Raw genomic sequence first — 25,153 nt, 5'->3', positions numbered from 1 at the left:
AAATATATCATGCCAGTCCCTTCTGGCTTGTAGATCTTCTGCTGAGAAATCAGCTGTTAACCTTATGGGATTTCCTTTGTATATTATTTTTTGTTTTTCCCTTGTTGCTTTCAATAATTTTTCTTTGTCTTTAATTTTTGTCAGTTTGATTACTGTGTGTCTTGGCATGTTTCTCCTTGTGTTTTTCCTGCCTGGGACTCTCTGTGCTTCCTGGACTTGGGTGGCTATTTCCTTTCCCATGTTAGGGAAGTTTTCAACTATAATCTCTTCAAATATTTCCTCAGGTTCTTTCTCTCTTCTCCTTCTGGGGCCCCTATTATATGAATGGTCTTGCGTTTAATGTTGTCCCAGAGGTCTCTTAGGCTGTCTTCATTTCTTTTCAATCTTTTTTCTTTATTCTGTTCCGCATCAGTGAATTGCACCATTCTGTCTTCCAGGTCACTTATCCGTTTTTCTGCCTCAGTTATTCTGCTATTGATTCCTTCTAGTGTATTTTTCATTTCAGTTATTGTATTGTTCATCTCTGTTTGCTTGTTCTTTAATTCTTCTAGGTCTTTGTTAAACATTTGTTGAATCTTCTCAATCTTTGTCTCCATTCTTTTTCTGAGGTCCTGGATCATCTTCACCATCATTATTCTGAATTCTTTTTCTGGAAGGTTGCCTATCTCCACTTCATGTAGTTGTTTTTCTGGGGTTTCATCTTGTTCCTTCATCTGGTACATAGCCCTCTGCCTTTTCATCTTGTCTACCTATCTGCGAATGTGCTTTTTGTTCCACAGGCTGCAGGATTGTAGTTCTTCTTGCTTCTGCTGTCTGCCCTCTGGTGGATGAGGCTATCTAAGAGGCTTGTTCAAGTTTACTGGTGGTAGGGACTGGTGGTGGGTAGAGCTGGGTGTTGCTCTGGTGGGCAGAGCTCAGTAAAACTTTAATCTGCTTGTCTGCTGATGGCTGGGCCTGGGTTCCCTCCTTGTTGGTTGTTTGGCCTGAGGCAACCCAACACTGAGCCTTCCTGGGCTCTTTGGTGCGGCTAATGGCTGACTGTGATAGGGCTCACACCAAGGAGTACTTCCCAGAACTTCTGCTGCCAGTGTCCTTATCCTCACAGTGAGACACAGCCACCCCCCGTCTCTGAAGGAGACCCTCCAACACTAGCATGTAGGTCTGGTTCAGTATTCTATGGAGTCACTGCTCCTTCCCCTGGGTCCCGACGTACACACTACATTGTGTGTGCCCGCCAAGAGTGGAGTCTTTGTTTCCTCCAGTCCTGTCGAAGTCCTACAATCAAATCCTGCTAGCTTTCAAAGTCTGATTCTCTAGGAATTCCTCCTCCCGTTGCTGGACCCCCAGGTTGGGAAGCCTGTCCTGGGGCTCACAACCTTCACTCCAGTGGGTGGACTTCTGTGGTATAATTGTTCTCCAGTTTGTGAGTCACCCACCCAGCAGTTATCGGATTTGATTTTATTGTGATTGCGCCCCTCCTACCATCTCATTGTGGCTTCTCCTTTGTCTTTGGAGGTAGGGTATCTCTTTTGGTGAGTTCCAGTGTCTTCCTCTTGATGATTGTTCAGCAGTTAGTTGTGATCCTGGTGCTCTCACAAGAGGGAGCACATCCTTCTACTCCGCCATCTTGATCCAATCTCCTTTTTCATTTTTTTCTGATCTGATCTTTATGATTTCTTTCCTTCTGCTAACTTTGGGGATTTTTTTGTTCTTCTTTTTGTTCTTGTTTTTTTGTTCTTCTTTCTCTAATTGCTTTAGGTGTAAGATTAGGTTGTTTATTTGAGGTGTTTCTTGTTTCTTGAGGTAAGATTGTATTGCTATAAACTTCCCTCTTAGAACTGCTTTTCTGCATCCCATAGGTTTTGGGTCATCGTGTTTTAACTGTCATTTGTTTCTAGGTACTTTTTGATTTCCTCTTTGATTTCTTCAGTGATCTCTTGGTTATTTAGTAGTGTATTGTTTAACCTATATGTGTTCGTATTTTTTACATAATTTTTCCTGTAATTGATATCCAGTCTCATAGCGTTATGGTCAGAAAAGATACTTAATGTGATTTCAATTTTCTTAAATTTCCCAAGGCTTGATTTGTGACCCAAGATATGATCTATCCTGGAGAATGTTCTATGAGCGCTTGAGAAGAAAGTGTCTTCTGTTGTTTTTGGATGGAATGTCCTATAAATATCAATTAAGCCCATCTTGTTTAATGTGTCATTTAAAGCTTGTGTTTCCTTATTTATTTTCGTTTTGGATGATCTGTCCATTGGTGAAAGTGGGGTGTTAAAGTCCCCTACTATGATTTTGTTACTGTCGATTTCCCCTTTTATGGCTGTTAGCGTTTGCCTTATGTATTGAGGTGCTCCTGTGTTCGGTGCATAAATGTCTACAATTGTTATATCTTCTTCTTGGATCGATCCCTTGATCATTATTTAGTGTCCTTCTTTGTCTCTTGTAATAGTCTTTATTTTAAAGTCTATTTTGTCTGATATGACAATTGCTACTCCAGCTTTCTTTTGTTTTCCATTTGCATGGAATATATTTTTCCATCCCCTCACTTTCATTCTGTATGTGTTATTAGGTTTGAAGTGGGTCTCTTGCAAATAGCACATATATGGGTCTTGTTTTTGTATCCATTCAGCCAGTCTATGTCTTCTGGTTGGAGCATTTAATCCACTTACATTTAAGGTAATTATTGATATGTATGTTCCTATTACCATTTTCTTAATTGTTTTGGGTTTGGTTTTGTAGGTCTTTTCCTTCTCTTGTGTTTCCTGCCTTGAGAAGTTCCTTTAGCATTTGTTGGAAAGCTGGGTCGTGTAGGCTTCCTAATGGAGGTAACTAGTGCCTGTGTTCTGGTGGATGAGGCTGGATCTTGTCTTTCTGGTGGGCAGGACTGTGTTCGGTGGTGTGTTTTGGTGTGTCTGAACTTATTATGATTTTAGGCAGCCTCTCTGCTAATGGGTGGGGTTGTGTTCCTGTCTTGCCAGTTTTTTGGTATAGGGTGTCCAGCACCGTAGCCTGCTGGTCGTTGATTGGAGCTGGGTCTTAGCGTTGAGATGGAGATCTCTAGGAGAGCTTTCTACATTTGATATTACATGGGGCTGGGAGGTCTCTGGTGGACCAATGTCTTGAACTCAGCTCTCCCACCTCAGAAGCTTAGGCCTGACACCTGGCTGGAGTACCAAGACCCTGTCAGCCACATGGCCAGGTACGTGGGGAGTTTCTTGCCTTTTGGGAAGTCTGAGGTCTTCTGCTAGCATTCAGTAGGTGTTCTGTAGGAGTTGTTCCACGTGTAGATGTATTTCTGATGTATTTGTGGGGAGGAAGGTGATCTCCACGTCTTACTCCTCTGCCATCTTGAAGGTCCCCCAGGGTGGTTAGTTTTTATGGGCTGCGTAATTTCATAGGCTAGTGAGTAGGAGGATTATTCCAACTAATTTGCGGAAGAGGTGAGATTTCCAGGAATTGGGCTGCCCCCCAAGTTTTGACCTTGTGTGGTGGCCCTGGAACTGTCATGGTGCCTATGCGTGTGTCATTTAGATGCTATTGTATTACGATGAGCACATAATGAGGCTCAAGGTCTACTGAAGGTTGAACCTTCTGCCATCTTGGGCCTAGTTGGTTCTAACCAGTTTTGTCTTGTCCTATGGCTGTGTCATTCTTTTAGAGGTTGTGCCCTGCTCCCTTCCCTCCTATTTCACTTCCATACCCTCTTTGGAAAGATGACCATGTTTCCTGCAGCAGATCCCTGCTGCTTAGGGTATCTGTATCTCTATCTGAGGTCTATGTTTTTAGACCTCAGATTGGGAATGACCCACAGGTCTCAGTGGGTCTCTGACCTAGAGCAAATGTCCTCTGGTCTCAACCAGAGATCTAGTGATGGAGATGTGACCCATTCTTGCCACCATGATTTCCTTTTTCTAGCAGTCCTTGTGGTAACTGGGGTACCTGGGAGAGCAAATTCAGGTGTGTGGCTAATTTGGGGGTGTTAGTACAGTTTGATAGGAGGCTGAACTAAGGTAACGGCAGTAGCACTAGAAGGAAGATGTGGATTTATTCAGTCAGTCATTTAGTCAATCAGACAGCTAATATTTCTGTAATGCCTATTATGTTCTAGAGACTACTATAGGTGCCGAGGATAAAGGATGACCACAAAAGGCCTGGCCCTCATGGAGCTTACATTCTATGGTCTATTGGGGGCAGCATGGTGGGTGGTGTTGTATCTTGATAAAGATGCTCCCAGATTTTTGGACTGTGGGGAACGTGGGAGAGGAGATTTGCAGACTGAATATGGTTTTAATCTAGAACATTTGAAGTTTGAGGTGTCTCTGAGCCATCAAGGCTGAGACGCTTAGATATCCAGGGCTTACTTGAAAAGATACACTGGGCAGGCGCTTGGAGATACTGTGGGAATGGATGAGACCACCTGGAAGAATGGGACTCACAGTAGGGCTCAGCCAGGGGCAGTGTACATCAGGACTACCTGGGGAGCTTCTTCAGACTCTGGGCATCAGTGTCCTTGACCCAGACATTTAGAGATTTTGAAATACCCCATATGGGCATCCTCCCTAAACTACCACCATTGAGATGTCCTCTAAGGGGAATGTGATTACGTTGAAGCAACAAAAAGGGTTGAGAGTTACTGGTACAACCTGAGAGGAGGCCAGCGTCCAACTGAAAGCCTCGACAGCTTCGTGAAATTTGGAAGTACCTGTGAGAAGCTCCAAAGCTGCTGGCTAGGGACTGAACAGATAAGGCTTTAGTGTCAGTTTTTTCACTAGCTGCTGAGATCTCACACGGCGCTTATCTGCTCTGAGTTTTAATTTCGCCATCATTAAAATCAGAGGGTAGGCCAAAGCAGTGGTTCTCACCCTGTGGTTTAGGAACTAGCAGCTCCAGCATCCCCCAGGAGCACGTTAGAAACGCAAATTCTTGGGCCCCATCTCTTACCTCCTTAATCAGAAATTCCAGGCAGGGCCAGCAATCTGTCACTCCAGCCTGTCAGGTGATTCGGATGCTCCCAAACGTCAGAGAACCGCCGGACGAGATGAATTCGGAACTCCCTTCTAGCTTCAAATCTTCTGCTCTGTACTCTTGTCCAGACGCTTTGGTCAAGTTTCACAGTCTAAGTCTCTTTGTCCCTCTCCCCTGTTAAATGACCTTAGCATTTAATCATTGTTAATAATGAATCATTGTAAAATGATTTAAATGATTTCTGCTTGTGGTAGGGAGGATACGCACATGTGTGTGTGTATGCCTGTGTGTGCACGCGTGTGCACGTGTGTGTGGCAACAGGAGGCTGGCGAGTGGAGACTCAGCCTTCCTGCTTGCTTTTTCGGATGATGTGGTCAGAGTGAGCCTGCCCCAGTGAAAGCAAAGAGTCACAAGGTGTGGTCGCGCACAGTAGGCGCTCAGAGGCTGGTTTGGGCCTTAACCCTCTGTCACACACCTGGAGTTAGGGGAGAGCGGGGCCTCGAAGTCCACCGTCTAATGGTTACTCCAGTAGGTTGCCAGCTCCAGCTCTCTGGTGCTGCCGCTGTCTCCAGCGTCCTTCTCCATTTCTGGCATGTGTGCTTTATTTGCCTTGCTGACCGTGACCAGGAACTGCTGTTAGAGGCTCTCAGCTAGATTTCCCTTCGCTGGAAGTCCGCAGCTGGGCCGGAAGGACTCCTCTGCAAGATCCCCTCACAACCCAGCTGAGCCCAGTTTATGAAGCTGCGTGATGCTCGAGCTGGGCCTGCCCCCGATGCTAGTGCCTCTAGAGCAAGAGTTCAAATGGACACCTACCTACCACCTGTAAAAACTTACAATTCATTCACAAAATAAACAGTTAGTTGCAAGATTTTCTCTCCTTCCGCCTTGACAAATATACTTTCATAATGACCTGGAAGACCAGGTTCAAGTTTAGATTTCTCAGCCTCCCTGAATTTCCACTTTGAAAGAGGCAGTGTGGACAGGACTGGTCCCTGAGGCCCGGTCTGCTGCCCTGCTTGCTCTGCCCCTCCCTGGAGGCTGCGCCTGTGCACACACGTGGGCACCGCAGCCAACAACCCAGCTCCGTCCGCTGGCCGTCCTGGCACACAGCGACCCACTGGTTACCCCATCACTGAGGGTGCACACACCGGCAGCACAGGTCCCCCTCAGGACAGACCCAAGGAAGAGACCACTGCGGACCAGGACGCGGGCTCAGGACTCTCCAGGCAGGGAACCCAGGGTCTTGTGTGCTCAGGGAGTGGTCCACGAGCGGAGGGGCCCCAGGCTCTTCTAGGCATGTCCTCCTGGCCTGGGACACACACTCCAGCCAAGGGGCATGGTGTGGCCACAGGAGGATCCAAACTGGGTCTTCTAAATCAGGGCCCACGTTTGTCTGGGTCTAATTGTGCCAGGAACCGCTCTGAGTGGTTCTCTTCTCTGTCCCCTTTAGAGTTCTGTGGATGCTTCCCCACGTGCTATTCAGGGAAGTATGAATGTCAGAGTAGGAGGGACGTTAGAAATCATAGAATCCAGCCCACTGGTGAGCAGACGAGTAAATCGAGGCACTGCACGAGGGTGGATGACATTCTGGAAAGATGCATTACTCCCTGGAATGGTACTCTGGAGTGGTGGATTGTGGAATTGCGTGCTGGAACGGTGGATTTCAGAGGGAAGCATGATTGTGCTGTGGACCATAAACCCCCCACTGAAAGAAGCCGGGAGGGCTCTGCAAGACATTTCATGCTGCCCCTCAGTGTCTGAGAATTTCCTGAATCCCTAGGTCACTAGAACAAATACTGTTCTGTGTCTTAAACCCACATTTTTACTACTGCCTTGAAGGCATCACCTTGAAAGTGGCTCTCGTGGCAGATTCTGGTTACATATTCATAGTGCTGCTTTAGTAATATTAGTTGGAGCAAGCTTCAAAAAGATGGAAATAAGGTTTTTTTCCTGTTCAGAATTTCCTGATTATTTTTAGTTAGTCTGGGCATTTTCCATTGCATCAGTGAATATAACTCTGTTCATTCCATGAAAATCAAATAACTAAAAAGCGAGCAATGTATTTCTGTCACAGATGACATTTTTGTTTGCATTTTGGAGTGTTTTTATGAACTGGATTACAAAACTAATTGAATCGGAGATGAATTTTACACAGGAAGTTGAAGTATTTTATGGAATAAAATTACCGTAAGAAATTGACTTAATCATTCAGAAGTTTCTAATGCAAAAACACGGTTTTGAAAACCCTCCAAAGAAGAAAGCCCAAGAAGACAGCTCCCTCATGGCAAAGAAACTCACTTGTTATTTATTTATCTCTTAAGAAGTATGGCTTTTAGCTTATCAGAACACAGCTTCGGGATGGAGTGTATAAATGCATTATACTAGTTTTAAATGCTACAGTTCTTCAAAACTAGTTTTTTATTGCGTAATATATAATCCGACATTCTAACCATAGTTGCTGAAATATGAGTTATTTTTGAACTTAACTGCTTAAATCTTGTTTAGTCCACGTGTAAGTGGCCTACCACTTTGATTTTTTTTTAATGTTGAGGAAGCACTAATACGTTTTTATATCATAATAGATAAAAATCCCAGAAGACCTCAGTGTTATAACTATTATAAACATTTTTTTGCCTCTTTAAGAGTTTTTAGAGAGAGTAACTTGGGCTCGACTTGCCCTGTCAAATGACTGGACTTTCTCCTGATGACTCAGGGGTTGTAGACATGTGAGGAAAGTCTCTTTAGTTTCACTCCTCATCTTTCATTCCCTAGCTGGAAGAGACTGAGAGAAATGGTTTGCTTGGTTCATTCCGGTTGGGACTACACTCCGATGTCTCTTTATCTCCAAAGCTGATACCAGGCCAAGCCTCAGACTTCCCAGCTGGTTTCTCTGGGCTTTCCAGGTCTGCCACCACCTGTCTGGAATCTGTCTCCAGCTCAGAGGGGGCCCTACTGGGTGGTTTGCTCCTGCCTTCAGCTTGCCCGCTCTATAGATACTCCAATAATCATACAATGTCTGTATAAATACTGTGCTTGCCCTGCAAATACAGCTTCAGATGGCCCCCAGCTGGAGACCTGCCTTTCCTTCAAGGACACCCCAGACAAACACACAAAGAGAAGAATGCTGTGCTCGCGATGCAAATATGCCATAAGACAAGGCCTCTGATGCTTCTTCCGAGGAGGGCGCAGGCTGAGGGAACTGTGGGAGGGAAACCATATCCCTTAGAATCTGGAAAGGCCAGAGAAACCTTGGGGGAAGTCTTGACAAATGGCAAATAAGTTCCATTGCGAGCACAGCTCTGAACAGTTGGTGGCGCTGCTCCAGGCACTGGGTTGAGGAGGTTTCCGAGGCCTCCATGAATAGGAGAGAATGGACTTCCATGTGATCAATTTGATGCCGAGGGTGACTTCCAGGTTTCTGGACGTCATGGTGGATGATGATACCATTTACCAGAACAGGGATTACTGGAGGGGCTCAGGTTAAAGAGAAAGATGATGAATTCACTTTTGACCTGTTGAATTTGAGAGGCCCGTGTGACATCTGGGTCCACTTGGCAGTTGGGTACATAGACCTGCCCTCTGGAAGAGAGGGCCGGGCTGGGGAAATGGAACGGGGCGGGGGGACGGGGGAGCCCACCAGCATATATGCGGTAATGACTGGCAGGGATGAGAGCACCCAGGAAGAGAGTGTAGTGGAGCTGAGAAGAGGACGTTCGGCAGAATCACCAAGAACACAAACTTTAAGGGGTTGAGAGAAGATCATCTCTTCTTTGTTACTACTCACTATCTCTATCTCCTGCCCCGTTGTTAAGATCTTACATCAGTAGACTCTAGACCTCAGTTTCTTCATCTGTAGAGCGGGAATAATGTCTCCTTCCTCTATCCCATACTCTTATGAGGATCAGTTGATTTCTGGTGACACGTGGTGGGTTGAACAAACATATTTACTACCGGTCCCTAAAAACCCCCACTAAAATGCTTGTCAGCTGGGGCAAAGAGCGTTAACCAGCAGGACAAAAGGATCAGCAGATGGCAGTGATGAAATTTTGGAAACTGAAATGCCCATGGACAAGTGGCAATGTATTTAGAAACCAAAGAATGATGGTTGCTAAGCCAGCAGTGAGGGGAAGACCAGAAGCTGGCTAATACTTGAATAGTGCTTTAAAATACACAAAAGTTTTCTTCTGTCTCTCTGTCTCTCTCATTCTCTCTCTCTTTTTTCTCAGATCTCTTTTTCTCTTTAAAGGAATAAATCTTCAAGTAGAAAAGACACTGATACATTGTATGAATAAACCAGTTTATCCCTTCCTTTACGGTGGACAATTAAGTTATTTCCAGTAAAAATATTAAATAAGAAATGTGCAGATAAAATCAGAGTACACAAACTCACATGGGGATAGGACATGTAACCTCTGGAAGAGAGGAATGGAGAATGGCGTTTCAGCTATATTTTATCCCGTCCCCCAACATACATACATTTATTTATTTCCAGCTTTATTGAGATATAATTGACATATTGTGTAAGTTTAAGGTGTACAGTGTGGTGATTTGATACGTAGAGAAATGATTACCACAGTAAGGTTAGTTGACACATCCATCACTCACATAGTTAGCATTTTTGTGTGTGTGTGGTGAGAACATTTAAAATTTACTGTCTTAGCAACTTTCAGGTACTATTAACTATAGTCATCTTGCTATACCTTAGAGCTCCAGAACTTACTTATTCAATTTATAACTGAAACTTTGTATGCTTTGACCACCTTCACCCACTCTCCCTGCCCACCCCCTCTACCTTTTCACCTTCTCCCACCTCTGGCAACCACCAATCTACTCTCTGTTTTTTATTATGTTTGGCTTTTTTTGTATTTCACATATAAGTGATATAATATGGTATTTGCTTCTCTCTGTCTGACTTATTTCACTTAGTATAATGCCCTTAAGTTTCACCCATGTCATCACAAATGGCAGGATTTCCTTTTTCATGGTTGAATAATATTCCATTTTATGTATATGTGTGTATATATCTATATCTATCTATATCTACCACATATTCTTTATTCATCCATCAATGGACACTTAGTTGTTTCCACATCTTGGCTATTGTTAATAGTGCTGCAATGAACATGGGAGTACAGATATCTCTTTGAGATCCTGTTTTCATTTCCTTCAGATAAAGATAACTGCCCAGAAGTGGGATAGCTGGATCACATAGTAGTTCTATTTTTAATTATTTGAGTAACCTCCAGACTGTTCTCCATAGTGGCTGTACCAATTAACATTCCCACCAACAGTGCACAAAGGTTCCCTTTTCTCCACATCCTGGCCAATCCCTGTTATTTCTTGTCTTTTTGATAATAGCCATTCTCGCAGGTGTGAGGTGATACTTCCTTGTGCTTTTGATTTGCATTTCCCTGATTTGTGATGTTGAGCACCTTTTCATATATCTGTTGGCTATTTATTTGTACATCTTCTTTGGAAAGATGTCTATTCATGTTCTTTGTCCATTTTTTAATCATATTATTTGGTTTTTTGCTATTGAGTTGTATGACTTCCTTATATACTGTGAATATTAACCTCTTATCAAATATATGGTTTGTAAAAGTTTTGTCCTATTTTATTGCTTTTTAAAAAAGATTTGAAAATTCACATCATAATAATAATTATAACATTACATGTTAATTATTTTGAGAAAGGGAAAAGAAAATCTTCCAGTCAGTATTCAAGGACACCTGAATGAGTATACTATAAAGGCAGCATGCTCAGAGCACTGGCTTGCCCACCAGCTCTCGTTTAGAATCTTCATGAAGATGTGAGGCCAGGACCATGGTCATGACCCCATCTCTCCTCCCCTATACATCGTGAGATCTGGCTGGGCCATCCTCTAGGCCTTCATGTCCTGTGAGGCCCCGTGTTGATGCCCCCTTGGGACATAATTGTGAGATGTAATTTAGAATCAGAACTGTCGAGAATTGAGGGCATAGGGAGCAAAAAATTGGGGGAAATACTGTTCTAGATTATGGCCAGCCTCCAAAGTAGGGCAGAGCAAGAGAGTGCCTGTTCTGTGTGCTTTATAATATCAGGTCCCCCCGTTAGTGCTTCAGTCACTGTTGATTGACAGATCTGTGTGGCACTGTTTTCGGCAGCAATAGCCTCTTTCCTGGACACCTTCATTTTACTGTGATAGTTGACTTGTGATACGGGCATATTATTTTATGCAGGTACATTACCTTTGGTTAAGAGCTAGTAAATCTGCTTCATTAATTACAAACTATTTTTAACCTTACTGTTAGATTGAGAGACAGACAACAACCATAAGACGACGCAGCATCCCCTAAACCGCCTGGTGTAAACTAGTACAAACGCTTCATGAAGCGTTATTTTGTAGATTTCCTTTAGTTCTGAAGGAGCCTGGTCATACAGGCGCCCATGCAACATTTGGTCTTTGAATATAAAAATACTTTCCCAGGCAATGTTTTCAAATTATGAAAAATAATATAATAACAATCTGTAAAGCTTACTAAATAGAAGAAAACAGGAAAAAAAATCATCCTTAATCTCAACTACCTTAATGTAACCATTAGCCTTTTACTCTTGCCTTCCAGTTATTTTGCAAATGAGTATTTCGTATGACTCTAATAACTGTATTGATGGTAATTGGGTATACTTTTTATTTAACACTACATCCTAATTGTTGCTACAGAGTGATACAAGCCTCATTCTTAAACTTTTAATTTTGAAATTAATTTAGATTTATAGAGAGTTGCAAAAATAATAGAATTCCTGTCTTTTACCCAGTTTCTCCTCATGTTAACATATAACTGTGGTACATTTGTCGAATCTAAAAGATTAACTAGTGCTAGTACTAACTAGTAATGGTACAATTATTATCAAATAAACTACTGACTATTTGGATTTCGCTCATTTTCCCACTATGTCCTTTCCCTGTTCCGGATCCTAAGAAACCGTAACGTGTTTAGTCACATCTCATTTTTGATGTTTGTATAACAGTCCATCTTGGTCATGTACTATTATTAACTTGACTTTTGCCCTGTTTCTAAATATTTAGATTGCTTATGGTCTTTCCATATCACAAGTGATCCTCTGAAGAACATCTTCATGCCAGCAGCCTTCTCTTCTTTTAAGATTCTTTCCTCACGACAGACTGTAATCCCACCTCAGAGAGTCCAAGGGAAGGAACGTACTTGTGGCTCCGGATATTACTGCATTTTGCCAAGTTGTCTTCCACAATGCCTGCGCGCATTTACTCTGCCATAAGTAATTTTCTGAGACATTTATGTACTCTTGTCAGCATCAGTTACTATCACTTAAACATTTTTGGCTAATTTAATAGGTGAAAATGACATCTCAATTTTAAGAAGTTGTATTTATTTGATAACTAGCAAATTTGAATATTTTGCCATGTGTGTTTATCAGCTATATTTTCTCTTATGGGAGTTGTCCCTTCATATTTTATTTGTGTATATTTTATAAACATATTCAGGGCCTGAACGTTTTTTCTCAGTATGTATGAGTTTTATAATAAAGGGATCCCTTGGCCTGCATTTTGCTGCAACAATTATTTACCTTTTGATCTGTTGTTTTTATTTTTTCTTTTGTAATCTTTGAAGAGCATAATGAAGTTTTATGACGTGGATCCATCACTTTTGATTTATTTTCTTTAGCACATTTTTTTTTTGCGGTACGCGGGCCTCTCACTGCCGCGGCCTCTCCCGTTGCGGAGCACAGGCCCCGGACGCGCAGGCCCAGAGGCCATGGCTCACGGGCCCAGCTGCTCCGCGGCACGTGGGATCCTCCCGGACCAGGGCACGAAGCCATGCCCCCTGCAGTGGCAGGCGGACTCCCAACCACTGCGCCACCAGGGAAGCCCTCTTTAGCACTTTTAAGCTTACAAAGGTTTATCTTCAAAAAAAAAGTATCCGATTTTAAAATTCAATTCTTTTAGATAATTTGATTTCCCATCTTTAACCATTTGATTCATCTGAGATAGTTTTGGTGTTTGGCCCAAATGTCTGACCTGGCTACCTCTCACTCACCAGCTGCCGACGACCACACCTCCTACACCAGCAGCAGTCACAGCTGCCTTTGTGATCCTAGATGAGTGGATGACACGCACCCCTCCCCTGCGCTGCCCAAGGCAGAATCCTTGGAGCTTTCACGACTCTCGTTCATCACCCCACCCACATCTACTCAACCGTGGCGCTCTGTTATGTGGTGCTTGCCTCGACTCTTTGAGGAAGAGTGTATACTGCTCCCTCTGCTTGAGACACTTCTCCATCCCCACTTTGTCGCATTCTTATTAGTCCGCCAGGTGGAGTCAGGTGTGTCCTTGCTGTGTGCCACCCAAGTGCTCCATCCTTCCCTTTATGTTCCTCACACCCAACTGTAATGTCCTGCTAACTTGTTGGTGGTCCCCTGTGTCTCTTCATTATTAAGGTAGCCTCACCGACTAAGCCAGTGCCTGATACATATAGGAGCTCAATAAATATAGGTGTTAGGTGTGTGAACGATTGAATAAATGAAAGAGTATGCCGATAAAAATAGAAGTCATATCTAGCTGTGTTCCCGCAGGGCTTGATTAGAATACTTTCTTAGAGAATATGAACATAAAGGGGATAGTGTATTAGAATCCAGGCTTTTCATGGTACCAGCATGTCACGGATACTGTGGATTGGCTTGTCCAACATCCATCTTACCCTCCTTTTAGGTGTCATGACTGTAATGCAAAGGCTGGAGAAATAAAAACATTTCCCAGACTGCCTTGCAGTCAGTATTCTGGAGGTAAATTAGGTCCCGCCAATTAGATGCACTCTTAGGACTTACAGAAGGCAGGAATGGGAGGAAGGCCACTTTCCGGCTGCTGTCTCTCCTGCCAAGCAAGGCCATCGAGACATGACAACTCATCATTCCAAGGTTCACCACCACTTTCGCGTGTGTCTGGAGGCAATTGTAATGGTAAGAATGGCAGGATCAAGTGTGAAGGCTGGGGTTTCTTGGTTTTGAATCACTGCAATAGCGAATTAGCTAGTTATCATCTATCTACCTATTATCTCTCTCTCTTTCTCACCTATTTATTTACATATTTATAAAATAGAGCTAATGGAGACTCCTGAATTCCAGTCCCCTAGTCTTTCCACCAATTTTGTAACCATGTTTCTGCTTAAAATACCTAGAGAGTTTTCTGTACTGAACAGATCCACAAGGGATACAAGGACTGGTTTCCCACTAACTGACCCAAGTAGCCCAACTTGATAAGTTGTAATTTTTCCCAAAATGAAGAGAGTAGTGTTACTCCTAGGACCTAGGATGAGATTGTGCTTACTGGTTATTCTGTGGTCTGTGAGGGTTCTGTAAATCATTTCCACTATCTTTTCCCCCATTCCCAGCTTCCTTTGAGATTTTGATAGCATAGACCCCCACTCAGCAATAAAACTGCCCAGTAATAAATAATTATACAGCTGGACCCAAATGTAAAACTACACAGGAAAAAGTATAGGTAAATGACTCAGATCTTTGAACATATTAAGAGCCCTTTTAAATCAGTGGGAAAAAAAAATAACCCAATTGAAAAATGTACAAAACACATGAAGGGAGGAAGAAAAATAGCCAAAGAAGATATTAAAATATTCCTCTTTCTTTCTTATCAAAGTAGCAACGATTTTAAAGTAATACTCAGATCTGGGGAAGATGTGTTCCTTATACTGGGCATTCTCATACACCTCCATAAGCTTCTAAATTGGTTAATTTTCTAGATGTAAGTTTGGTTATATTTATAAAAATCTTTAAAACATTCATTCTCTGGATCAACAGTTTTCAGCCGGAGTCAGTTTTGCCTGCCGTGGGGCATTTGACAATGTCTGGAGATGTTGTTGGTTTCCACAACTACAGTTGGTGGGTGCTACTAGCATCTAGTGGGCAGAGACCAGGGATGCGACTCAACATCATCCTACAATGCACAGGACAGCCCGCACGAAAAAATATACAGCCCGAAATGTCAGTAGAGTGGAGGTTGAGAAATTCTGTCTTAGACACAAAAATTCTGCTTTGAGAATTTACCCAAATGAAAAAATTGAATGTACTTCAAGATTCATTTATTAAATCCTTTTTGGAGAGCAAAAAGTCAGTAGCTATTAAAAATTAAGATGCATATACTCATACTTTTTAATAGATATCCATCCTAGAAATGCTCGGACTTTTGTGCATGAAAAGGCACACACACAGATGTTCTTCTCAGCCTTATTTTTAACAGTGAAATTTTGGAAACAACCTAAATGTCAATGACTGGAGTAACAGTTAATGTCCGTGCATGCTCTGCATAGCAGAGTATTTGGCCATCCCACTGCCCACTACTCTTTTCCTATGATCCTGTCCTCCTTTGGGAAACTCCTGTACAGTGGATAGGCTTGGTGGAAGAACTATTTCCGGGACTCCGTTCATCCTGTCCGTTTCCAGTTTGGAAACCAGAAAAAACTGATCTTTCCTCTCTGATCCTTTGGTCACATGACATGTTTGTCACATGACATAAGTTTGGCCAATCAGATGGAACTTTAAATCTTGAACCAAGGCAGAGCCAGAGAACAGTTGAAGATCAAATCCCTGAGTCACAGCACTGGTGGCAGTGGTAGGTGTCTATGGCCGTTACTGCCGATTGATGACACTGAACCTCTGTTACTTGGTCCACCAGAAAGGCCTTCGATTTTGTTATTGAACATATTGGTGGTGGAAGGCCCCAGCAGTAGCCCAGTAAATAGACACATTAGATCTCTGTGAATTGCAAACAGAGTATCCCAACTGATATGCTGGAGAATTATACACAGTCACTAAAAAGAAAGATCATCAGGACATATTAGTAAGTGGAAAATCAAACTGAAGAACACTCGTTCACTGAAGGAACGTTTATTGAGCTCTTCCATTTATTAGTCTCTGTGCTCTGAACAGGACATACCTAGTTGCGGCCCTCATGGAGCATTATTTAAAATAGCAAAATGTCAGAAATAAATTGTGTCTAACAATAGTGGAATGAGATACACTGTAAATTATGGCCCAGGCATTATATGGAAGAGCTAACAGCCATTAAAAATAAGAATAATTATTTTGATTAGTAAATACATACTATCAGTTTATATATATATTAATATTTATATATATACACTATATATACTAAGTCAAATAAGAATATTTATGAATATATATTGAATATATATAATATAAATATTATATGTAATGAACACAATAAACAATTAAAATTATATATACGTTATATAAACATATGTTTGTGTGTGTGTATGTGTGTGTATATATATATATATATATATATATATTTCAAAAAATTCCATGTAACCAAAAGGAGGTATGCTATATAAAAATGTTGGCAGGACTCATTTTTGAATGATGGAATTTTTTGTTTTTGTTTTCTAAATTTTGAAATCTGCGTATGTTGTTTTTATAAACATAAAGTTTATTGTTTATAACCATAAAATTATTTAAGGTAAGAATACAGTAAAACATTTGAAATTTCCTAACCCCATTTTATACTAAACCGCATTTTTGAAATATTCAGCAATAAGAATATACGAGCTATATAAACAGAATCTATATAACATATCTATAAAACATATATGTTACTGAGTAAACCAAAAAAAATTCACTATCTTGCTTTAATACATTCCAAGCACCTTGGTCTATGCTGCCCTGAATCTCCCTTTGCTGGTCCTTGAGGTATTAGGAGTTACAGAAGGGACTGTGGGCGATAGCTGGGCTGATTTCCCTCCCATTGCAGGTTTGGGAGGGGTCAGTAGAGGTCTGGTGAGGTCAGCTGCCACAGGTGTGGCCTCCTGGAGAGATGTCTGCATTTCTGGCCTGTGAAATCATCTTTAAGTGTGCTCTCCATCTGTAAGCACACACTCTTATATCTCGTGTCAAGTGTACTCAAGGTGGGATGTGTAACACCATCTCTTTTCTTTTGGCGCAGGCAAGGTGGGGCCGCCTCTTGATATCACGCTAGAGGCGCTGAACTGTACAGCTTTCAGCATCCGGTGGAAGATGCCAAGGCACCCTGGGAGCCCCATCATGGGGTACACTGTGAGTACCTGGGCCCGGGGATTTCTGTAGTGGGTATGCTGGGGTAACTGTTCCTCCTCCCCATCTCCTGTATACGGCCTCCTGATACCAGCCCTCCCGTGTGGGGCTTCATTCTCCCTCCGTGAAACCAGAGATGTTTCCCTTTAAGGGCATTTGTAAGTGCCCTGAAAGTCAGTTGGCTCTACTGAGTCCTTGCCCTGTTCTGGGATGGGAAAATATAAACTCAGTAGAAGACATGCTTCCTGATCTCCAACTGCCCACAGTTAAATTTGGAGACTAAAGCAGAAACATGGGAAACAATAGAGAGTCACTGTCCTATTTTGTCAATAGGACAAAATAATGTAAAATCTGAATGAAAGTGACCGGGTGGACAGGCAAAGTGGAGAAGGGAACAGAGAATGCATTCCTACCTCCGAGAGTTTACAAACGGACCCTTTTTCAGTTTACCAAAATGTTTTCTTTGAACAGTGTTTTTAAAAATGAGTCAACTTTTAGAAGTTAGGATTGGGATTGATGTACATCCACTAATATGTATAAAATGGATAACTAATAAGAACCTGCTGTATACAAAAATAAATAAAACAAAATTCAAAAATTCCAAAAAAAAAAAAAGAAAGAAGTTAGGAGATTTCAGATAATTACTTGAAAGGCTGAAATCTCTGGGCCTATCCAGAGAGCTGGCCACCCCAGGCTCACCTTCCTATGGGGCACTAAGCCTGCTGGAGCTGAGCTGCCCACCGGGATGTAAACCCCCCATAAGACCCCAGACCCACCATTCCCTCCTGTCTCCCCTTCACCAAAGGAGAGAAGCCATGTATCATGACCCTTGTCCTGTTGTCATCTTAAAGTAGAGAAATGGATTTCTAGACTCAGGTAGAATCAAAAGTGGGAAAATGAAAGATTACCTGAGAGAATCATGGTTTCGGGGAAAATACTAGGCGCCGGGTCCAGCCCTCTCCATTCCACTTTACTCCGTGTCTTCCTCTGGGTCTCTGCAGGCTTAGGAGTTTGCAACCCTGGCCAGGTATGTCTGATGTTTGCTGACAAGGAAGTAGTGTGAGAGAGGTGAGGCAGCGCGCCTCAGGACCCGCTGTGGTTGTGAGTACAGTTCGAACCACAGGCCCTTGGTCTGGTGGAGAAGTGCTGGCCCCGCTCTCACCCGGATGTCTGCATCTTTTCCAGGTCTTTTACTCTGAGGTCGGCGTAGATAAATCCCTGCAGGAGCGGTCCCACGGTGTGCCACTCGGCCTGGATACCCTGACCACGGTGAGTAGCTCCATCCTGGAAGCCTCCTAAAAGCACATCCCTGGTTGACATTTCATTGATATTCGGAAGGATTTCTAATTTGGTGTGTATATGTGCTGATGAATGTATAATAATAATAATAATAGCAACAACAATGAAAACTAATGTTTGTATAGTCCTTTGGAATTTAGAACGTCTTTCGTGGCCATAAACCCATCACGTGCATGTGTATCTCCAGAAAGGCAGCCATATGAGGAAAGCTTCCAGAAAGGCATGCTGGACTCAGCCCGCCCCATTTATCCTGCGAGAAAACAGCTATCTTACAGCTGTTTTCTCCCCTTCTTTTCTCCATAAAATTCAATTCTGATTTTTTTTGAAATCCCAATAAAGCTTTATAAATAAATATGACACATTTGTATCTTCTCAGCTCCCTGGAGACACAATGCAGAAGGTGTAATTGGAAATGTATATTCAAACGGTGCAAGTTGTTTATTTTTCTTCCCCAGCCGGCATCCTGTCCTTCCACTAACCAGTTGCTGGCTCTTCATCTATTTCTTTTCTGTTTCCTGTCAAGGTCTCTTGGGGTGAATTTCTCTGCCTTAGGAATATTCTGTTTTCTTTTCTTTCGCTCTCCGCCTCCTTCCCCGTTCTACTACAATTATTCTACAGGCTAGAGCCTTTCTAATTGCTCTACAAGGAGTTAGCATCAGTGCCCAGAATACCACAGCTACAATGGTGGTGGAGGAAGAGGTGGTGTTTGTAACTCCTATTTAGTAAATGCCTGCGGGGCGCAGCATCTAGAAGCGTATTTGTCATCCGTGATGAGTAGCTGTCACTTCCTGAGAGTCTGTTACCTGCCAGGCACTCTCCCTCATGCTTTTACATTTGTTCTTCCATTTCGTCTTCACGACTATACTGTGACCTCATTTTCCTGACAAGGATGCTGAGACTCAGAGAGGTGAAGTAACGTTCTTCAAACCGTACGTTAGCAAGTAACGGTTGACTGTAAGCCCAGGGGAGACTGAATTCTGGGTCCCGCTCTGGCTATTTTTACCAAAGCTCTCATGACTCAAAGAAGAGATGCACGTGTTGGGCTTATTTGTATTTTGCATGGTGCTTTTATTCTCACACTTCTGCTTGAGTACCCCTCATTTGCCTCAGGAGCGCTCAGCCCCAGCCTCTGTGGTTTAGTCTATCCTGAGGTGGGGAGATCGGGTTGGCTGCACCTAGGCCACCACCGGTTGGGGTGCCATCTCCCCTTGACGGCACTGGAACTTTCAGCGAGCCCCTGGACCCCACCGTGGGGCTGACGTCATCCCTAGCGGCGTTCCCGGCTGCCCAGCCTCCTGTCCTGCAGTGAGTGTGGCTCACGCACAGCCTGTGCAGAGAGGGCACGGTGCTGGTGACAGGGGTCCTGGACCCCGCACGGTGCCTCTGAAATCAAGATCCTGCCCCGTTACATGAACCCGGGCCCGACAGTCTGGCATTTCTGGGAAGGCCACTGCAGTGCAAACAGAAAGCAGAGGCCAGGAAGGGAGACAGGCACCCTGGGCTTCCAGACCTCCTTCCTCCACTTGCAGGTTGGGTAACTTTGGCCAAAGCTACTTAAACTGTCTAAACCTCAACTTTCTCCCATGGAGGGGGTGTAATAATTATACTGTTGTGAGTGGCAAATAAAATTGTGCATGTAAAAGGCTTTAGTAAAAAGTAAGAAGCCATGTAGATGTTAGTTGTTATTCCTGATGACCGTTGCCTTTATGTTCAACATATTCTCTCCATTAACTACACCGAGGTGTTAGAATATGCTAGCAAATTACAGCATTTGATTACCTTGCCGATTTCAACAAACTTGCACCGTTGCTACTCTCCACCCAGCACGAGATAACACACTGTCGCTGTTCTTGGGCAGCTTTTGGTCTCCTTGAGAAAACCACATTTACATTGATAAAACAATTAGAGAGCAACATGAGACCGGATGTCATTTACATGCAACTTACTAGACAGACTGAGGTTTTGAAGATGGAGAGCTTAGTATAGGAACAAGTGGTCAAGAGGTAAAAGTGGGGGCTGAGAATTGAAGCAGGGGCAGTTTCTGGAAAGGCAGAGGAGAGAGAGGGTCATTCAAGTCGAAAGGAATGGTTTGAAGCGAGGGAATGAACACATATGTGTGTGTACATGCTCGTGGGCTTGTGTGTTTGGGCAGAGGGGCAGGGGAGGTGCAGAATACAGAGCATGGAGAGAGGAAATGATGACTAGACATAAAGGCAGCAAGTCAGGAAGGGGGAGGGGAGCGGTCTGGTACAGCAGAGGGGGCTCTGGATTTAGATGACTCGCATTCAGATTCCTGTATGACGACAAACCAGCTGGGTAACCTTACTGGGTCTCAGTTTCCTCATCGACAAAACAGGAACCGGAAAAGGAGCTATAGCACGTATAGCGTATCTGTGGTTCCCAGCCTGTGTGCTTCAGGGCTCTGCAGCACACTCACAGGGGCCTTGTGGAATATTTGAACTTTGCACGGGGAACAGAAACATCTGTGTAAATTACTACTACCAAATCTTTTGGGTATAACTATTGAATAACTGGAACCGTTAGGGATTTTTTCTAGATTAGAGGTGCTGTAAAATAATACTGCGATACTAATGGTGCCATGAACAGAGAAAGTTTGGGAACCTCTGTACTCCATCACATCATCCTGTAGCATCCTACAGACCTCAATCTGTCTAGTAAGTTGCATGTAAATGACATCTGGTCTCATGTTGCTCTCTAATTGTTTTATCAGTGTAAATGTGGTTTTCCCAATAAGACCAAAAGCTGCCCAAGAACAGCAGCTTTTAATGTTGTGGGCATTAAACAAGATCATCGTGGTAGAACCCTCAGCACCACATGCGGCACAGAATAAGAACTGAGTGAGTGTTCAAGAGAAATCACATTGCCAAGGTGTGTGTTTGCTGCCCTTGGCTGTACGTGGTGGAAGGGCAGCTACTCTACGAGTTCATTTTAGTTCCTGCAACCTTTCCTTTCCTTTTCATATTGTTTTGTTTTTTCTCCTCTCCAGGGACGATTGGATCATCAGATGATTTTTGTAAGTATGCTTTCGAAAAGTTAAACCCTTGCCCCAACCCTGGATTCAGGGGGTCTCTTTTCATCAAAATGTTGATTTTTCTGCGTCTCCCTTGCTGATTAAGGCCCACGGAGAGTGCTTGGTTCTAGTGGAAGCAGCAGTCGTGGAGCATACCGGGTGAACTTTTAATCATTTAGAAAGAAACTGTTTTATCTCACATGGTAGAGTAAGGTTAAGAGCAACGTTTTGTTTGTTTGTTTGTTTGTTTTACTTTCGAAAGGAATTTTGTTTTTGTGTGAAATCCAGATTTCTTTTTTCTCATCATACATTTTCTTTCTTGCTAGGTGTTTTTCTTTTTTTTTTTAACATCTTTATTGGGGTATAATTGCTTTACAATGGTGTGTTAGTTTCTGCTTTATAACAAAGTGAATCATTTATACATATTCAAAAAGAGTCATGTACCAGAATGTTCATTGCAGCTCTATTTACAATAGCCCGGAGATGGAAACAGCCTAAGTGCCCATCATCGGATGAATGGATAAAGAAGATGTGGCACATATATACAATGGAATATTACTCAGCCATAAAAAGAAATGAAATTGAGCTATTTGTAAAGAGCAACGTTTTTAAAGGTTGAAGTAATTTAAGTTCTGTTCCAAGACGAGGTGAAAAAGGTTGAAAAGGAGAGAAAATATTTCAACTAGCAAGCCCCAGTGTGAGGGGAGCTCCTTCACCCGCTTTTCCTTCTTCTTTCCTCACTGCCTCTAACAATCTTAGACCTTCTCAATGAGACAAAACCGGTCACCTAAACGTGGTTGATTGACTTTCTGGAAGAATGCCAAACAGAGGATTGGTTCTGTTCAACTGAAGAAATGACCAAAATAACCTGGTGGATTATGTGGAATCCTGATGCACTCTTTGACAGTCTGCCTATATAAAGGCTTCTGATTTGATTAGCATTTGACACTTAACCTTTTCTTAGAAGAACAACCAGCAGGTTTCATCCCGGAAAAATAAACAGTAAAACAAATCAGGACAATTTGGTGATGTTTTAGAGTTAGAAATAGAAATGGATGCTTAAACTGGTGGTCTTCAACACTTTTTGATCATGCATACTGTCAGTTAAAAAATATTTGAACATATACCAATATACGTATATGTATGTATTTGTAAATTATACATCTGCTACTCTCTCTATATATGTGTACATTATAAAATCCCACAGCATTGTAAAGGAGGAGATAAAATAGAAGTAGAAAGTTCTTATGTTTTCTTCCAGCATCTCAGTAGGCTGCCTTGCTCTCTCAGGGGGATGCACCACCGCCCTGCTTTGGAGTCCACTGGTCTGGCTGACCCACAATAGTGATTCTATTTGGGTCTTATCCAGGGTTAAGGGATAAAGCAGACAGGAATCATGAGACTTGCATCTAGTCCCAGCTCTGTCACTAGAGCAAGGGTAACTGTGGGCAAGGTCACTGAACCCCCTTGAACCTCTCTTGGACTATAAAATGAAGAGGCCAATTAGTAATGGTTGCCAACTGGGGGATTCTTTGTTCCCTGTGGGCACATGGAAATAGGTGTGGGCTTTCTAGTGAACAAGCTTCAGGGATTCTGACTCTCCTGCAATATGCAGGGTAGATCCGTACGAGGAAGATTTGTCCAGCCCCAATGCTGCCCCTCTTGCAAAACCCTGGAAAATACTCTGTTTCTGTGACCACTCAGGGAATGGAAATCCCTCCACTCTGGCCTGCACAGCCTTCCTCTGGACCTTTGGAAGAAGGCTGTTTGGAAGAGAACCCTTTTCTGTTTCCCTGTGCCTTCCATCTAATGATGCTAAATATTCCCAACTTCTACACAGACTTAACTTATAGAGTCAACTGTGAAGTTGAACCCAAGGTTACTAGCTGCCAGTGAAGGTTATTTTAGAAGAATTGTAGAATTTCCATGTTGAAACTTTGGCCCAGAGAAGTTAAGTGGCATCCCCAAAACCACACAGCTCTTTGGCTCTAGAGTCTGGGTCTCCTGGCTCCTAGTCCAGTGCTGTCCCAGTTCATGCCTCCTCTTAGCTGTGCTCACTGGATGCCCTCCCGGTGTAGGGGCTACTTGTCCAGACTAGTGAACAAGACAACATACAGCTTCATTTCTGGAAACAAACCACCTGGGTTTCCAGCAGTAGGAGAAAAGTGCAGCATGGAAGCAGGTAAAGGTGAGGTTTGATTCAAGGTCAGAGATTTAAGTTCAGAGCCATTCAGCACGGTTTCATCATGGCAAAGTGAACAGGGATTCAGTTAAGAATAGTCCATTCTTTTCAGGGGCTCCTCTTACATAGCTGTCCAGGTTGTTTTTGAACATTGGGTCTAACATGAATTAGAATGAAAGTTTAGCAGTCCCCAAACCCCACATAACAGTGATCCTAACAAGATGTGCATTCTTGTTCTGTCATGTAATGGTCTGGATATAACCAGTTCAGGGCTCTTCTGGTGGCTTCCTTGTGCCAGGATTCTTCCATCTCATTTCTTTGCCAACCCCTCTGGCCTGCCTCTCCATCACCCAAAATAGCTTACTGCCTCATCCACATTCCAGCCAAAAGATGAGGAAAAGGGGAAAGGGAACATATCATTTACTATCGAAGGGATAATTCAGAAATTGCCCTCAGCGTTTTTGCTCACATCCTATTGGACAGAATTTAGTCACATGGTCATATCTAGATGCAAGGGAGGCTGGGAAATGTAGTCTTTGAGTGGCCATGGTCCAACTGAAATGTACAGGGGTTCTATTACAAGAAAGGAGAGAATGGATACTAGGGGCAGAGAGTCATTCCTATCACAGACTGTGAATGGAGGGAATAGATCTGGTGCAGTAGACACAGAAAAGGCAGTTGGACATCTGAAAAACAAGGTGCTAGCCTGAGGATTAGATGTACTCCGTCTTGAGTCAGGCAATTGGAAGCATATTAAGTCATGCATTTTATCAGTGAAACCAGACCCATTCTTGCCCTGCCTAGAGTGTAGTTATATAAACTTTCTGGGTCCAGTTTCATCATCTATAAAATGAGGAGGATAAGACTGACATCTCAGAGCTGTTGTGAGAATTAAAGTGGCACTGGTACACAAGGATTTTATAAATTCCAAAATGGAGTATAAGTTATGATTATATTATGATTATATGATCATAAGATAAAAGTTGGTTGTTTCTGGTAGTCTGTGAGGGAGGCAAGTGTCCTGGGGAATAGCTCACTTGGTTGTAAAGTTGTTGGAACTTTCTTCCTGGGCTCAGTGAACTAACCAACTCGTCTTGCTTTTATCTTCTACAAATATAAATTTTCTGATCACATGACAGCCACTGGTGGTGTTAAAAGACAAAGGAGGCAACCTTTGGAAGGGGTTTTGTATTTCAGAAAGGGACACAAAGTAGGGTTATCTTGCAGCAATGCACCCAACTTTGCTCCCTGCCCCCCGCAAAAAGTATGGAAGGGGCCAGAGGAGACTGTGGAATTCACTCTGGCTTCTACCCCAAGAAAGCAATTTCTCTGACTTTGTTTCTCACCATCTTGTGCAGAAATAGGTCCAAGAGAGATAAATATTTTGACTCATTTTCAAACTTCCACAAGGTAAAAAAAACCACTTTTTCTACTTTGAAAAGGGTATTTTTAGCATCTTATCTGGTTTGATGAAGGCTGAAGTAGTGGCCATAAGACATTTAAGGACAGAAATAGAAAGACTTGTGGAATTGTGCAGCATTTTACTAAAAAATTCAAGCGTTATCACAAGTCAC

The 25,153-nt window shown here is 42.8% G+C and overlaps 1 protein-coding gene across 1 annotated transcript in view; it reads left to right on the top strand.

Annotated features, from left to right (window-relative positions):
• Positions 1–25,153, top strand: part of EGFLAM (EGF like, fibronectin type III and laminin G domains) — a 171,449-nt gene that overhangs the window by 32,935 nt on the left and 113,361 nt on the right. The window contains exons 2-4 of the mRNA XM_060007067.1: positions 16,961–17,070; positions 18,253–18,336; positions 21,374–21,400. Of these exons, the coding sequence (XP_059863050.1) occupies positions 16,961–17,070; positions 18,253–18,336; positions 21,374–21,400 (221 nt within the window). The remainder of the gene's footprint in view (positions 1–16,960; positions 17,071–18,252; positions 18,337–21,373; positions 21,401–25,153) is intronic.

Source organism: Delphinus delphis, chromosome 3, assembly GCF_949987515.2.
Source record: "Delphinus delphis chromosome 3, mDelDel1.2, whole genome shotgun sequence".
In the NCBI taxonomy this organism is placed as follows: domain Eukaryota; kingdom Metazoa; phylum Chordata; class Mammalia; order Artiodactyla; family Delphinidae; genus Delphinus; species Delphinus delphis.
This window is presented reverse-complemented; position numbering and strand designations above follow the sequence as displayed.